This window comes from Neopsephotus bourkii, unplaced genomic scaffold (assembly GCF_033783945.1).
Source record: "Neopsephotus bourkii isolate Nb327-2 ecotype Australia unplaced genomic scaffold, CSIRO-AGI_Nbou_v1 NB_1036, whole genome shotgun sequence".
Taxonomy (NCBI): Eukaryota; Metazoa; Chordata; class Aves; order Psittaciformes; family Psittacidae; genus Neopsephotus; species Neopsephotus bourkii.
In genome coordinates, this window is record NW_026901525.1 from 2580661 (window position 1) to 2597344 (window position 16684).

At 51.7% G+C, this 16684-nt stretch overlaps 1 protein-coding gene across 2 annotated transcripts in view; it reads left to right on the forward strand.

The window, feature by feature from the left end:
* EPHA10 (EPH receptor A10) overlaps window positions 1–16684 on the forward strand; it is a 56833-nt gene that overhangs the window by 32061 nt on the left and 8088 nt on the right. For both annotated transcript variants that reach the window (XM_061360768.1, XM_061360767.1), the window contains exons 4-7: window positions 7747–7902; window positions 8558–8887; window positions 14168–14292; window positions 15610–15772. In XM_061360768.1, coding sequence (XP_061216752.1) covers window positions 7747–7902; window positions 8558–8887; window positions 14168–14292; window positions 15610–15772 — 774 coding nt within the window. The remainder of the gene's footprint in view (window positions 1–7746; window positions 7903–8557; window positions 8888–14167; window positions 14293–15609; window positions 15773–16684) is intronic.

Below are 16684 nucleotides of genomic sequence, written 5' to 3' on the forward strand. Positions count from 1 at the left end.
CTTAATTTTAGAGCAAACTACTCAGAAAATTACAAGCAGCACAATTCATTTGCCAAATTCTTGTCAGACTTAAGGTTATAGATACCTGGCTGCTGGATGGACATGCATGAATGCTATTGTGTTGTAATACAGGGGAAGCATCTTTTGCCTGAGGCTGAGTTTGAGTGAGGTGATGCACTTGGCAGGGCCGGGTGCATTGGGGATGCAGGTCAGTCACTCCTTCACAGGGAATCATTTGGGGAGCTGGAAGAGACACCAGTAGATTGCAGTTGGCTCAGTGGCTGTGCCTTCTCTAGTGTGTCCTTGAGGAACATTCCAGCATAAATAGCCACGTGGTTCTGCCATAACACTGAATTCAAGCAGATATATTCTTTTATGTATTTCAAGATTGTCTTAATATTCTTGGGTATTTAATTTGCTTTTGGGCTAAATCAGTGAATTTAATTTTCAGCTATTAAGAGCTCATTGTTGGAGATGCACAAAGATTTAGCCTCTGGACGCAGGTTTTCATTTCAATGCTCTTCAAATGATTTAACAAGGGCAAAAATTATAGAGGAGCACTGTCCTAAAGGCTTTGGAGATGCTGGGAACGTGCTGGACTGTCGGCTGCTGAGCAATGTTGTTGAAAACCAATTATTGAAACTAAAAAAGAAGTCAGAGGACAAGATGCTGTTGATTTCGCTCAAGTGGTGCAGCCTGAAATGCCCAACCTGGCAGGCAAGGAACCAAGGTAGGAAGAGCTGGAGACCCGATCCAGTGCTCCTATTGATCGTTCCTTCGCGCTGACTTTGTCCCTCTTGCTCAGGCGCGGAGATTGGACACGATTTCTTTCCCTTGCTCGCCGTGGGGCTCTGTAACAGCATCGCTCTCTGCCTGCAAAGTATTGATTACAGCTTTTGCAATAAGACAAGGCAAGATTGCAAAGCCAGCGTGGACAGGGAAGACAGGAGCCTCTCTATTACCCAAGGACGTTTGTTGACGATGCTCTTTGACCAGCTTAATACACCACTGGCGCTGTGTTTTGTCGGTGTGTTTTGTACAAGGTGCCCTGTCTGGTTTTGGGCAGCTTGTCCTTGTCCACAGACATTCCCTGACTGCTGTCCTGGGATATCCATTCCAGTGCTGACCTTTCTGTTCCTCCTTGGGCCTGCTGCCCTGTCCCTCCTCCCGCTGTGCTGGCATGAAGCACCTCTCCTCTTAGGCGTTGATGAAATGTTTGGAACGTAATAAATAGTGACTTGCTTGGCTTGATAATGGAATTAAGATGGATGGAGGCTGGATGTGCCAGCCTGGTCCGGGGAGGGGTCAGCAGCAGCAATAGCTCCCGAGAGACACATTGAGAACAACTTCATATTTTATAGGACTGATGATAACAGTGAGTTTGCAGGGACATGAGAAATGGATGGTGATGCAGTGCGTGGCGTGTGGACCTTTAGTGTGCCTCAAGGTACGTTAATGACAGGCACATACACATCTATTCTCTGTGCTGCTGGGGTAAGATGGGCACTGGTGTGTCAATATCTCAAATACGGGCTGTGTGTTGGAAGGAGGGACCCCAGAGGTGGGGTGACTGGGAAGGGGGATGCTCTGCATCCTGTCTGCATTGGGCAGAGGACAGAGCAGACCTGCCTGTAGGGAATGGTAGGTTCCAGTTTGGACATCAACTTAGATAGGGCCCTCATAATGATGTAGACCTTTGTCTTGTGGGTTTTCCCCCCATCCTATTCTGAGGGTTGCAATGGCACATTTGACCATTGCTAGGTGAAGGTTGGATGCAAATGTAGAAGCTCAGTGCTCCAAGTCTGTCCTTTGCCAGGAGGGACCTGCTGGGGTGCCTTGACCCATGGGTGCTGCAATGGTTCTGGCTGCAGCACCCCCTTGGTGGGGCTGTTAGCTTCCCTGAGCCGCTGCCTTTCCTAACCAGTGTTTTTATGAATGCCTACTTCAGCAGAGCAAATTAACACGCATTAAAAGCAGATGAGCTTTGTCAAATACAATTCCATGACAAAAAATGGCAAGGAATTGATTTTGGAAGACAACCGAGTTGTAGTGTTAATTATAAATGACTGTATAGGCGTTCTGAGTGAAACTGCAGGCGTTATTGATTCACGCTGGCACACACGCGGCTCCCCTGCTATCTGCAGGAGTTCAGCAACAGGGGGAAGCTCAATAGTGCTAACGCAGGCAGTGTCCTTCATGGGGTTGTTTTCCTGCCTTCGAAGCTGTCTGCAAGGTTTGTGGGCCAAGAAGCTGACCTGAGGCAGTTTGAGGAGGGCAAAAGCAAGGCAGAACCCATCAGAAGCATTAAGAGTAGAAGCAGAGGGGGCTGAAAGCAAACCAGCAAACTCTGATATGAAGAAAACGATAGCAGACAGCAAGGAGGGATGAGCATGTCTACGAGAGCATTGCTGGAGCTCACTCCTGAGACAGCGAATACCTTCCACAGCCAGTGAGGGGTTTGTCCTGCTGGTACCCAGAGGAGGTGACCCAAGGCTGTGGTCCTTACCAGGCGCTGATGCTGGTGTGAGTGTGCTCGTGCACATGTGGCTGTGCTGTGTGCCCCTTCCCATCCCCTCCACCCTGCAGCATGGTCACTGCTGGACCCTCGACCTGTGTAGCTCATTTTTTCCAGCTGTGAGATGAGCAGAAAGTGTGTTTGATCAGTTTTGCTTGGTTTTCTATTAACATTAATGTGAAGTTGTCTGACTTAAGTAGCTTTATTCCTAAATCTGTGACACAAAGCAATTTCAGCCTAGTATTTAATCTTCCATCTGTGCTCATTCTCTTAATATTTCATGCTAAGCTTCAGTATTTACTTAGGTCTCAGCCCCTTCCTCTCTGCAAAGTGATGAACTTTTTAATTAGAAGAGACTTGTGTAAGCTGCAGGAAATGGGGTTTTGGTTTTACTGCACCCTGCGACGTGTCTGGAGCAGTGTTGCTGCAGACAAGGCCGGGTTGGATGGGGCTTGAAGCAACCTGGTCTAGTGGAAGTTATCCCTGCCCATGGCAGGGGGCTGGAACTTTAAGGTCCCTTCAACACCACGTATGGCTGTAGGAAAGTCCCATTGGACTCATTTGCCCTTGACATCTGCAGCATCTCCCCAGGATGCAGGCACAGGTACGTGGTGCCCAGGTGAATGAGTGACAGAGGTGAAATACCCTTTCAACCTGGGATACACCTTGGCTTGCTCCCCCTGGATTTCTGCTCCTTTAGGGAATGTTCTTTGCCCTGGGAGCCGAATTGCTGCCAATACAATTGCAGCCAGATGTGCTGCTTGGCTCTGCTCTTGGGAAGATTGCATGTGGAAGCTGTGGATCTATGGGGAGGGGGATGCTCTGTGGATGGAAGCTTGTATTGAGCTGAACTGCTCCATGGGAGAGCAGCAGCAGGAGCAGTGCCTAGCCAAAAGGCTGCGGGAATAGGATTCAGTTTGCTCTCCTTTGGTTAAAAGCCATTTTTTCCCTTGCCTGTGTGTAAGCCAACATGCAGAGCAAAGCTGTGGATCCTTAAGGGGCAGCTCCTGTTTGGTTGTGCAGTCAATGAGCTGGCTGCACCTCCAGAGACCCGAGTCCTGTTCTTGGTCCTCTTTGTCTTGGATGACTTTGTGCAAATCATGGGGTTGTTCTGTCCCAGTTTCCTGCTTGTCAGTGGGGTTAATGCTTCCAAAAAGAAAACTAAGGTTAACTTAATTGCTGGAGAAGCCCATCACTGCACCAGTTGACTGTCATAAGTGCACAAGGTAAAGGCTGCTGACCAGCTGGTGGATACTGCCAGAGTGCTGGATAACTTCATTTTACTGCTGCATGTGAAATCCTGGCCATGCTTCACTTGAACAGTGACCTATGATCAACCCTGGTGCTTACACAGCCTGCATCCTGCAGTCAGCTTGTCCTACTTGGTGCGCTTAGTGAGTCACTTGTAATCGCTGTTCATCGATTAACAAGATAAAGCTCTGCAAGCTCTGGTGCCTTTTTGGCTCCTTAATCGGGCACTTTTTAAGGCAAAACTTGAATACGCAGCTCACTGTGGCTTAGGAAATGTTGAGATCCTTGTTGGTGAAGGAGAAGCTTCAGCATCCTTGGGGCTGTGACTCCCAAAACCCTGTCTGGAGAGGAAGGTTCTGCCTAGGAGCCACTGGATGGAAAACCTGCTTGGCAGGCTTCATGTGGCTGTGGGATGGAGATGCCTGAACTGCTGGGGAGGGCAAACCAAAGCTGTCCCATGCCAGCTGAGTAGGAAACCATGCATTTTGCAGCTCTGCATCCTCAATTGCCCCTGCTCTCCCCATGGCACAGACTGGGCATGAAAGAGGACGTTGCCTTCTCTTGATAGAGCCATCTGCTCTTGTCTGAGGAGCTGTGCTGGATGAGTTGGTAAGAGAAAACCTTTCCCATGCGTGCATCATGCCAGGTAATCTGCCAAGCTGCAGCACAGATCAATGCTGCTTGTTCTGCTACTGGTTTGCTCATGTGTGCATACAGTGTTGTATCAAGGAGGGAATACGTGCTCTCTCTGTCAGTGAAACGAATAAGGCATGCCTGGTGAACAGGGAGTAGCTTGTGTGGGCAGAAATGATGGAGCTGGAGAGAGGCAATTAATCTGTCTGACCCATCCTGCTGCTTCTCTTTGGCTCTAGGAGAATGGCTTATTGAATTTTATTATTTAATAATTAAGTTGCAGTAGTAGCAGAGGACGAGGAACAGGCTAGAAAATAGCAGAGAGAGAAAAACCAGAGGATTTCATTCCATAAATTGATGGCCTGATCTCTTGCGAGCTGTCACGTACCCACGGCAAAAATGAGCACTGTGAAATCACAGGGACACCGAAACCAGCTGGGGACCAAGAAAAACACTTGTAGGATGAGGTGGAAGAGGGTGGGAGTTTATCTGAGAAAAGAAACGGAGATGCACACATGATGCATCACATGTGCCGGGGTGCTTTTGTTCTCCCCAAGAGTAAGGTGCAGACAGGCAAGGAACAGCATTGACAGCAAACCCACCGGCTCCTCGTGGGATGTGCTCGTGCGGGGTCGGGGTGCCTGTGTTTATGGGACCTGCAGCTTGGGGTGTTTTGTACAGTTATTAACTCCCCTCCTGACAGACACTTCTGTAAACTTCTAGCTCTTAGAAAACATTGAGGAACAGCTCCAGAGAGCCTTCTAAATGAAGAGGTTCCATTCCCTACAGCGAGATGCCACATGTACGTGGCTGTCAGGCTCACCTTCAAATCCAAGGCATGGCAGCTCTGTGCTCAGGCTTTAGTGCCCAGGGCATAGAATCATAGAGCCATAGAATAGTTAGGGCTGGAAAGGACCTTAAGATCATCAAGCTCCAACCCCCCTGCCATGGGCAGGGACACCTTGCTCTAAACCATGGCACCCAAGGCTTCGTCCAACCTGGCCTTGAACATTGCCAGGGATGGAGCATTCACAACCTCCCTGGGCACCCATTCCAGTGCCTCAGCACCCTAACAGGAAAGAATTTCCTCCTTATATCCAATCTAAACTTCCCCTGTTTCAGTTTGAACCCATCACCCCTTGTCCTGTCACTACAGTCCCTAATGAAGGGTACATCCACAGCATCCCTATATCCCCCCTTCAGACACTGGAAGCTGCTCTGAGGTCTCCATGCAGCTTCTCTTGTCCAGGCTGAACAGCCCCAACTTTCTCAGCCCAGGTCCCACCCGGTTTGTAAACAGGATTGATCATTGTGCTCTGCCTGACAAAGGATGCGCGCAGGCATCGGGCGCCAGCAGCGAGGCTTTGATGCAGGGCTGGGCTGGGCTGCTCCCTGCAGTGAGGGGTGAGCAGGAGCCGGAGCTGCAGCAGTTACATGCAGCACTGGAGCCCATGAGCCCCTTCCCATCCTGACACTGCTCTCTGGGTGCACATCTCCCCATGGCCTCATGTCACAGCTTCTCTGGGCACCCTGTGCCAGCGCCTCAGCACCCTCACAGGGAAGAACTTGTGCTTAATGTCTAATCCAAATCAACCTCAGATACAGGGAAGTCTCTGTTTGTTACTTGGGCATGGCTGGAATGGGCCTGAGGAGCCCAAATCTGCTTCCCACAGGCTTTGCTTGCGTTGGGTGACAACAGCACAGGATCTGGTCCGGCAAAAGCAGGGTGGTTTTGTTGTGTCTCTTATGGATGGAAAGGAGAAGTCTCTGCTGTGTGTGGCTGCTCTCAGCTCTGCCAAGCTGCTGTCTGTCATGTGCCAGCAGCCAGGGGATGAAGGGACCATTGGGAAGACAAACCTCAGCCACGGTGCTGCGGTCCCTCCCTGTGTGTGACTGCACTGAGTTCCAAGGGCTCTGTGGTAGGTGGAATAACCTCCCCTTAAATGCTCCCATCTCAAGCAAGGATCCTGTCTGCCCTGTGCTGAGCCTGGTGCTTCGTCCTCAGCTCACAGCTGTAGCTGCCAGTTTTATATCATGCTAAAATTTAATGAACCGGAGTGCACCAGCATCATCTGCTTGGAAAGGAAGAGTCTCAGCAGCCAGCTCCTTAAAGATGATAAGAGAGGGACTGCGCTGCGGAGCTGCTCATCGAGGAGCTTTACAAGTGATTAAGTTTAAGCACCCCGGGAGGTGATGAAAGGGTAGGAGACAGCAGCACCACAGCAAGAGGATGCAGAAGCCAAGCAAAACACAAGATCCCGCTGAGCCAAACTCCTGCCAGCCCCTGCACCAGCTCCGGTCCCTGGCGCTGGGGCCACCAGCGATGCCAGGCGCGCACACACAAAAGGCTGTTTCCTTTTCAGATGTTTTAAGGTCAAACTGAAGCTGTCACCGGCTCCTTTATGGAGTTTTACAGCCTCTTTTTGTTGGGTTTGTAAAGTGGAAAGTCTTTCATGCAGCTTCTGGGTGTCCTAGCAGGGGGATTGCTTGGAGGCTGCACGCTACTCGTAGTGAAGATCAAGCAAACCCTTGTCCGGTGTGCGAGTTGTTTGTCCATCAAAGATGCTTTTCAAAGGGAAGCTTGGGGCTGCCCTGTTAAAGCAGATTGATCCTGCTGCTGGTTAACTGCAGCACGTACCCTGGTGCCCACAGTGGCTGTGTATGATGCAGTGATAAAGCTGTAGCTGCTGCTGACATGGCCTTGTGACTTGGGTTTGTGTATGGAGCTCTGGTGATGGATGAGGTCTCCAAGTTCTCCCTTTTCAATATTCCTCTCCTTTTGGGGTTGTTGCTGAGTCTTGCTATGGCTCTGGTGTCATTTCTGCTTTGCTCACCTGACATTTAAACCCGGAGCCGTGTGTTTTCCATATCCCGCATCTTTCTGCAGCCACCTCATCCTCCACATCCCTCCAGAGCCTCCAGCTCCCTTCCTGCCTTGTGACATCTGATCATTCCTCCCGCCTGGAAGTCAGTGCAGAGCTGCAGCATCCAAATGTCCCTGCGGGGTCAAACCAAAGGCACATCTTTCTTGGTGCCAGGGTCATGCAGGGCTGAAGGCAAGGAGCTTGGAGGGTTGTATTTACCAGCCAGTGGTAGGTAAAGGATGTACGAGAGTACAGGGAAATGGAGTCATCGAACATGCCCCAGATTCACCTTGTGGTATTCTTCCTTGTCCCATCCCTGGCAGTGCTCAAGGCCAGGTTGGACACAGGGGCTTGGAGCAAGCTGCTCCAGTGGAAGGTGTCCCTGCCCATAGCAGGGGTTGGAGCTGGATGAGCTTTAAGGTCCCTTCCAACCCAAACCAATCTGGGATTCCATGATTCCCATAACTCTGTCTGTCTTTTCAGCTTGCCTCCCTGGATTCTACAAGCTTTCCCCCCGTCTCCCTCTCTGCTCTCCCTGCCCTGAGCACAGCTTTACTCATGAGGAAGCCTCCACATTCTGTTCGTGCCAGAAGAACTACTCCAGGTCTCCGTCAGACCCACCATCTGCCTCCTGCACACGTAGGTCTCCCTGCAACATCTCCTTGGAAAGCAGGGGAATAGGGATCCAGACTGTCCTGCAGCACAGAGCCAGGGGATGCCCGGGATGCTGTCTGAGGCCCCATGCATGGGAGCTTCACTTGGGTACAGGGGAGTCCTGTCTGCACTGTGGTACTGCTGCAGCAGGGAGGGGATGTGGGGTCTGTCCCTGTGCCATACAGCTTGCTGAGGCTGCATGCTGGTGAGACAGACGTGAGGTCGGGCTTGTAGGCTCCCCAGTAAAACTTGAGCACAGTCATTTAGTCAATAGAGTTGACAGCTTTTAATTAAATGGCCTCTAGTTAATTGGATTGGACTCGGGCTTCTCCAGTGATGGATGTTCTCCAGTGATGAGAAACCCTCCTGCTCTGCCCAAGAGTGTGTGATGGGTGGTGGGGTCCCTGCAGCTGAGCCCCAAGGCGGTGCTGGGTGCTGTGTGAGCCGTGCCTTGCTGTGCAGACACATTCCTCCAGTGAGAATCCTCCCTTTGGTGTCCCCAGTCAATGCATCCACATCCCTTTGTGCTACCTGGGACCACGCACTCTTGCCGTGCCACCAGCGCCTATGCTGCTGCTCCCATAGGCTTGCCCTTCGCCCTGATGATGCTCCATGACTTATGATGCTCTTCTGCTTCCAGGCCCGCCCTCCGCCCCGAGGAACCTGGTCTACAGCCTGCGGCAGTCATCCCTGGTGCTGGAATGGAGCGCTCCGGCGGATGCGGGCGGCCGCAGCGACCTCACCTACAGCCTGTGGTGCGTGCGGTGCCCTGCGGGCGCGCGGGGCCGCTGCGAGCAGTGCGGCAGCAGCGTGGGCTTCGTGCCGCAGCAGACGGGGCTGGTGGAGCGCACCGTGACCCTCGTCAACCTCCTGCCCCACGTCAACTACACCATCCGCGTGGCCGCCCTCAACGGCGTCTCGGGCCTCAGCCCGCAGTACGCGGAGGTCAACGTCTCCACCGGCCTCGCAGGTACGGAGGTGACCCCTGAGGGTGGTTGTGCAGGGGGGGTTAGGGGGGTGTAAGGGAGAAGCTCTTCCCTGTGAGGGTGCTGGGGCGCTGGCACAGGGAGCCCAGAGAAGCTGTGGACCCTGTGCTGTCCATGTATCACAGTCAGTAAACTGCAGCAGGTTCGAGTCTGCTTTCAGGAAGGGAGAGGCAGCGCTGCTCTTGTTAAAAACAAGAGGATAAAGTCAGAATAGGGAATGGTTTGGGTTGAAGGGACCTTAAAGCTCCTCCAGCTCCAACCCCTGCCACAGGCAGGGACCCCTTCCACTGGAGCAGCTTGCTCCAAGCCCCTGTGTCCAACCTGGCCTTGAGCACTGCCAGGGATGGGGCAGCCACAGCTTCTCTGGGCACCCTGTGCCAGCGCCTCAGCACCCTCACAGGGAAGAGCTTCTGCCTAAGAGCTCAGCTCAGTCTCCCCTCGGGCAGGTTCAAGCCATTCCCCTTGGCCTGTCCCTACAGGCCCTTGTCAAATTGATTTAATCTTTCTTTTCTGCCCTGCTCTATGGCAGTTCCGTGCTCTTCCACCTCACGTCACGTTTATGTTCCCTTATGTGAGGGGCAGCAAGTACCCAGCCTAGCCCTGGGTGGCCAGAGGGGCTCGATCCCTTCTCATTTGTCAGCTGTGCCTAAGGAGAACCAGCTCTGCCTTGTGTCCTTGTCTGTTCCTCTGTGGTTATGTTATGAATTTGCATGAACCCCCTTTGCCAAGCCACAGTTAATGGAGATGGATGAGCCCCACGTACCTCTTGGCAGGAATTGGCCAACAATTTCATCTGAAGAGATTAAACTTTGATCTTGTTATAACTAATTTTCCCACCGCTTGATCAAGTGTTTGTGCACCCGTTGTTGCTTTCCCTTCCCTCCTGTCCTGGTTTCTGCGCATCCGTGGGGTGGATGCTGTGCTGCAGACTGCTCTCCGCTGCACGTGTCGCTCCTCATTAGGATCTGTGCTGTTCAAGGATGGATTTAGCTCTGGGAAGATCTTGTGTCTCCTGAGCTCAGGCTATTCCTGAGCCAGCGTATGAGCTCGGGAAGGGTAAGCTTGACAAGGTCTAATAATGAGCCATTCATCCAGAGGCTTCCTCCTGGCGTCAGGCAGAGGGAAGAGGGATTGAAGCTGCCTCCTCACCTGCAGCATCAGGTCTGAGCTGGGAACAAGAGGCTGGGTAAGGGCATTAAGTGCCTTGTGCTTTGTAGGGAGTGAAGCAACCGCTCCATCCCAGCAGCACATGCCTTAGCTGTTTGTTCAGTACAGCTTTTCTTTGGGGTAAGTGGGAATCTCAGCCCCTCACTCGAGGCTGCGTACTCCTGAAGGAGCTGAAATGCAAGTGAAGAATATGGCATAATTAATCTTGTGAAGTGCTCGGAATCAATGTCTCTTGTGGAGCTCTCGAGTCTCCGGATGCAGATGGTGGCTCACAATTAGCCAAGCAGCTGAGGCTCAGGAAGCTTCTTAGAACACTTCAATCTTGTGCTGCTGAAGGTGTCCCCTCCTGAGACAGCGCCAGGCTGCCCTGGTACCCAGTTGCTCTCCTTTGGCACTGTGGGCATGAAGCGACAGTGACGATGAACCTGCACCTATGGGCAAAGAGGGGGAGATGCTTGGAGAAAAGGAAGACTTCAGAGGTGTCACAAGCAGTGGTGACTTCCTTGGTGGCTGTGATGCGATGCGATGCGATGCTCTCAGAAGTCATTTACAGCAGCAGGGAAGCTGCAGCTTCAGAGGAAAAATTAAACAAAGACACAAGACCCTATTTAGCTGTCAGATCTCTGCTCCTCTAAATATAGCTGCGAATGCAGCTTTCACACTGCCCTTCCCCTTCAGCAGTCACAAGGGGGAATTAGCAGTTGTTCGTTGTGTTTGCGGGGGAAAAGAAGAGATGCTATTTAGTCTGCAGGAGGCCAAATTAATACTGTGTTTTTTCTAATCGGGCCCCAGCATGGGACTAAATAAAGGTGTTTGAGGAGAGAAGGGAGCTGTTTACCTGCAGGAGTAGAGCTGCATTAGCTATGTAAATGCCTGCTCTGGGACGATGTCATTTATATTCCCGGCAGGGATCGGCTCCGATCGTAAAGGGCTTTTAAATCTGTTGCAGATTAATAATGCAGCCAGTGCTGAAATGCATTCTCCTCTCTGAGACTGCAGGAGTGGTTTGTGCTGGATGAGGTCTTATGGAGTTCTCTGCTTGTGCAGCCCAGCCCCAGTGAGAGGGGACAATGAGTCTGCAGGATGAGGGTCTGGGCTTGTGGGGTCTTTGCCATCCATGCAGCAAGATCCACCCCTGGAAGAGCTTCATAGGAGCTGATGAGGCTGCTTTTTTGGTTTGGGAAGAAGGACCCTGGGGCAGGAGTTGCTTGGGGCAGTGGCCAATGCGTTTGCTGTGCTGGGGAGGATGCTGGTTGTCCCCAGTGCTGCGCTGCAGGGTGGCAGGGATGCTCAGGGTGATGGCAAGCTCTGTCCATCCGATGGCTGCTCACCCCATATGGGGACCAGCAGACAGCATCAGTGAATGGGCTGTGTCTGCTCCTGTTTGCTGTGTGTCTGCTCTGCTGCCCTGGCAATGGAAGGGTATGGAGAGAACATTCCTGGGGATGGGTGGGCATCAAAGAGGCTCTTCCTGCTGCAGGCGCTCTTGGTCCTGCTTCGTCTTAGAGAGGAACGGTGCTTGCTGTTGTCCCTCTTTGGGTTTTGGATGCGGTGGGTTGTTCATTGGAGGGACAGGGTGCCCACCCCTGGTTTTACTCCTTTCTGCCAGTAGACTTGTTAATTAAGAGGACTAAACCCACCTCCAGCTGAAGGGAGTGTATGAAATGAGGCACAGTGCTGAATAATTCAATGTTTGCTTTTTCAGAATAGAGGTAATGTTGGGGGAGCTTAAAATATTGATGGGGAACATGTTTTTTTTTCACAGTGTGAAATGCTTTATAGTCTGTGTGATTTTCTTTAATGCCTTTTAGACATATTTGAGGCTAGCGCCTGCTTTTCTGGCATGTACCATGGGTTCTGCTCTACAGCCCATCACTGAGAGTGATTATTCCTGATGACTTTGCTACCAGTCAGGACCACTTGTTGGGGTGTTTTCAGTCTGTTTGGTAGATTCAGACATACAGGAGGGCATCTGTGTGATGATTTATTGATGGGAATCATATAAACCAGCAAGGAGCACTTAACTTAGTTTACAGGAGCAAAACCCAAGCGGAGCGTTGGGCTGATCTCAGCTGCCCCTATCACTTGTTGTTCCATACAACACGCAGCGATGTGCGCTCATGCAGAGGCCAAGGGCTCGTGGTGGGGATTACCCTGCTGTTCAGTGATGAGCTGTGAGAGTGCTGCGTGTTCCTGTTTGTGCAGCGTGGGTCTGCAAGGTTCCACTCCAACAGCAACAGCCTGGACCAGCCTAAACCTGGCTCTGCTGAAGTGGAAACCATTTGGAGCCAAAGTGGGGCACATTCAGCCATGCTCATTATGGGTGTTTGAAGAGCCACAGGGGGACATGGGGCTTCCTGCTGGTACCAAGCTCACATGAGCACAGGGGGCTCCTGGCTGCTCTTTGGGCTCTCTCGCTCTTTCAGCAGCAGCCAAAGGGACCTGGAAGCAACAAGCAAATCATCATGAATAAAACATCAGGAGGACTTATTTTCTTCAGCAAAGATTAATGAGCTAAGTAATAACCACAGCATTTCACGGACACTTAGGTTGACTTTCCAGGGACTCCATAGGAATCTTTGTGGGATGCTCAGGGCCCAGCAAACACCCTGATTTTTGCAGGAGAAGCAGGACAAGCCAGAAATAGCTGATTTCCCCGTGCAGCTTTCACTGTGCTTGTGCAGGGTCGCTGCAGCTTGTTCACCCTGGTGTGCTCTGGTCCGTGATGCTTCCCAGGGTGATGCAGGGAGGACTGTGGCTTCCAGCTATGTCCAGGCTGATGCTGTGAAGGGCAGGTTGGGCAGCCCAGAGCCACACATTTGAGAGGCTTTTGTGCCATTTCCCATTCCCTCTTCAACCTGAGAGGAGACTTTCTGCCACCCAACCAGAACAGCTTCTGGCACTGCCCTGGGAGAGCTGTGAAGACCTCACCTGATGTGTGCAGCCCCGGGGAGCTCAGTTTTTCCAATGAATCCTAATTCCCTCACTAATGAATCTGAAGCAGAGCAAAAGCCTCCAATAGAGCCTTTATTATAGTACCAGGTATTTTATTTCCCCAGCACACGGCAGCCCCTTCCTCCCTGCTCTTCCTGGTGGATGCCCTGGCCATGGGCAGATGATCACATCTGAGCTGCTGCCGCCTTGCTCTGGGCAGGTGAGGGATGCTGTGTCCTTGGCTGGCTCCTGCGATGCTGCAGACTGTCTGACAGGTCCAGCTGGCTCTCTGCTGGTGCAGGAAGGGAAAGACTTTGGGAAGAGCTGCCGGGATGCTGCCAGCAGGCAGGGATGCTGCTGTACGGGCACTGAGCACAGCTCAATGGCTTGGAGGCAGGAGAAGGTGGTCAGAGGAGGAGACAGCATGGAGAAGGCTCTGGGAATGTGGAGATGAGTGCAGCAAAGGCACCAGGATCCAGCACAGAGCCTGTGGATAGCCGGGGACAGCGAGCTGCCGTGCCAGGGAAATCAGCCTGTTTGGTGCCAAACCTGGTTAACATGGGAAGAGCTGGCAAGTGCATCCCGCACAGTGAGATGAACTAAACGGGAGCACAGGTGCCAAAGCACGCTCCTGCTCAAAGAGGTTGTGCTTCCCAGAAACCCTTAGCAGCAGGTTCGGAGCACTGGATGTTTGCTGGTGCTCAGACCCCTCTGAAGCACCACGGGGGGGGGATTTTAAGGATTTTTAAGGATTTTCTGCCTGGTTTTGGTCCAAGCATTGCCAGCTGCCCACAGTTTACAAAGCTGCTGTGTTTTGCCACCGTTTTCTCCCATTGTACGATCATCAGTTTAGAATTTGCCCTGTTTCAGTCCTGGTTCAGAGCGTGGGAACTGGCATCTGCAGCAGAAGCACCGCTTTTCAGCTGTTTAAATTGCTGAAGTTTTCACTGTGGCATCACTGGGCAGAGGCAGAAAGGAAGTTATCAAAACTGCACACATTTGGGCTGGCGTGGGGCTTGCTGCCCGGTGAATGCCCCATCCCTGGCAGTGCTCAAGGCCAGGTTGGACACAGGGGCTTGGAGCAAGCTGTTCCAGTGGAAGGGGTCCTTTCACTTGGATGCAGGAGGGAACCTCACCCCCTGCTTTCCTCTCTGCTTTTTCAGCATCGAACCCTATCACCGGCATCCGCACCGATAAAGTGGAGCAGAAGAGCATCTCCTTGTCATGGCAGGAGCCGGGCTTCCCGACTACAAACAGCACCGAGTACGAGGTCAAGTACTACGAGAAGGTAGGATCTGGGGAATGGCTTTGGGGAATGGCTTTGGGGAATGGCTCCATCTCTTGGTCATGCCCCAGCCAGCTCCATGTGCAGTCTGCCCCTGACCATCTCTTAATTTTAAGCCCGGCTTTTATTTGACAGGGGGTGAGATTTTGAGAGCAAAAAGCATCAGGCAGGGAGCAGGGACAATGCTCTAAATCCAAATAAATGCGGTTTATGAGACAGTTCCACAAATTACCTTATCTGCGTGTGCTCAGGCTCATTATGGAACTGATTGCATGTCAAGCAAACCGCGCAGGTGACATGGTGACGTGCTGTATTTAGAAACAAGCTACCATGAAGCTGATTCATATTAATGTGATTTTCAGCTTCTGATAGATTTGAAAGGAGAAATCTGTGTGAGAGGGCGAAGGCTGAAGCCCGAGATGGTAATTCCTGTGCAAATGGGCTGCAGCAACAAGATGCTCAGGGTATGTGAAATGAGGAAACATCCTGCTTGGGCAGGGAATTTGAACTGGTTTAGTAATTATTGACTGCAGTGAGGCTCTTGATGCTGACATGAAAATCAACTTAGTTCCTAATCTTTGCTTTTAAAGCTGTATTTGAACCGTGGAGATTCAAGGGGGAAAGCGTATCAAATGGCAAGTACATTTCACAGTGGTGTCCCTGCGTTGCTGCACTGGGATGCTCCTTGGGACTGATCCCTTGTGTTAAGGAAGGTGCATCTCACACATATGGGATCTGAGGGAGGCTGATGCTGGGACAGCATGACACAGCCCAGCCCTGCTCACAATGGGAAGCAGCATCAGATAACCTGGTCCAGGTCTCATCTTCTCACTGGGGAACTCAGTCAATGGTACCCGACATGGCTGAGAACCATGGGAAGCTTTGTGGGAGCCATTGGAGCTTGGGTTGCTTTGCAAACCCACCTGCCAGCTTTAATTCCTCAGTGTGTGCTGATACAGGGGTGTTTACTCCAGGGCTTGAGTGGCTGTAGCAAGGGAGCAGGAAAGGACCGGAATGTACCAGCATCCTGTCCTGTGGCTGTAGCAAGGGAGCAGGAAAGGACCGGAATGTACCAGCATCCTGTCCTCTGCCTGTTTCCATAGCACATCACCAGGCTCCGTCTGCTATTTTGTGTGACCTTTCCATGTAATTTCTATTAATGAGACATCCAGCAAATGCATCCTTTCTGTTGAAGGCTTTCTGTTCAGATAGAGTGTCCCGATGGGACCCAGAGGCGAGGGGAAGATCCGGTGGTGCTGTGCCTGCTTTGGGGCATGGCAGTCAGTCCAGCTCCGTCTCAGGTATCTCATTATTTCACAGGATCAGAGAGATCAGAGCTACTCAACTGTGAAGACCACATCGACGGCCGTGACGGTCAATAACCTGAAGCCTGGCACCCTCTATATTTTCCAAATCCGGACATCCTCCTCTCCGGACTATGGGAACTACAACCCCAGCATCGAGGTGGAGACGCTGGCAGAGTGTAAGTGCTGGTACCTGAGACACGAGGGAGGCTCTTTGAGCTGAGCCGTGGGGATGCTGCTGCTCCCTGCTCCTGCCCCGCTGGAGCAGCATCTCTGCCTCTGGTTCCTCTGCTCCGGGTCTAAGGGGATTGCATTTAATTGCATTTCCTATATGATTTTGAGCCCTGCCTCTGCTCTGCAGGAGTTTGTCCTTGCTCTTCTCAGTGCATCAGTGACCTGTGGACACAGTCTTCTTTACTGAGATTGCCCAAGGAAGTGCTCAGCAGAGGCAGTAACTGGGTGCTGGTTTGCCTTGGTGTGATGTTGGTGCTGGAACAGATCTCACCAGGTCCCTTTTGTGGTGCCACCAAACAGGCACTGGAAGGGAGCGAGTGTTGGTCCCCAATGGTATAAATGCTGAGAGCACAATCCTGCCCAGGGCTTTCACAGGCACAGCACAGGAGGCAAGACCAGCCTGGAGATGCAGCTGGCCTTGGATGCACGCCCCACATAGGCAATGACTTTACCCCCACTGCCGCCCTGGCTCATGAGGCACTTGGCTTGTTAGCTGTTTGGCTGCATGAGGTCAGCCAGCATCAGTGTTATTTGCTGGGGCTTTTCCTTTTCACAGTTTCCATTCATAACTGTAGTCCAGAAGCATCTTATTTCACTGATTTAAAAGAGGGCTTGGAGAGACGGTTGGGCTTCAGCTTAATAACCCACCCTGGCTAGAAATGAAAGCCCTGAGATGGCTGGCTCAGTACGACTCTCACAGATTGTGTTTAACAGGGCTTTAAATTGCATCCATTTGCCACACAGAAGACATTTGCAGAATGAATTGAAACCAATAAAATTTTTATATAGAATGTAGCTTTCTAATACCCCTGTTTGCAAAAGCAGGAAGGGAAGGGATTAATGTGATGAAGAGAAAC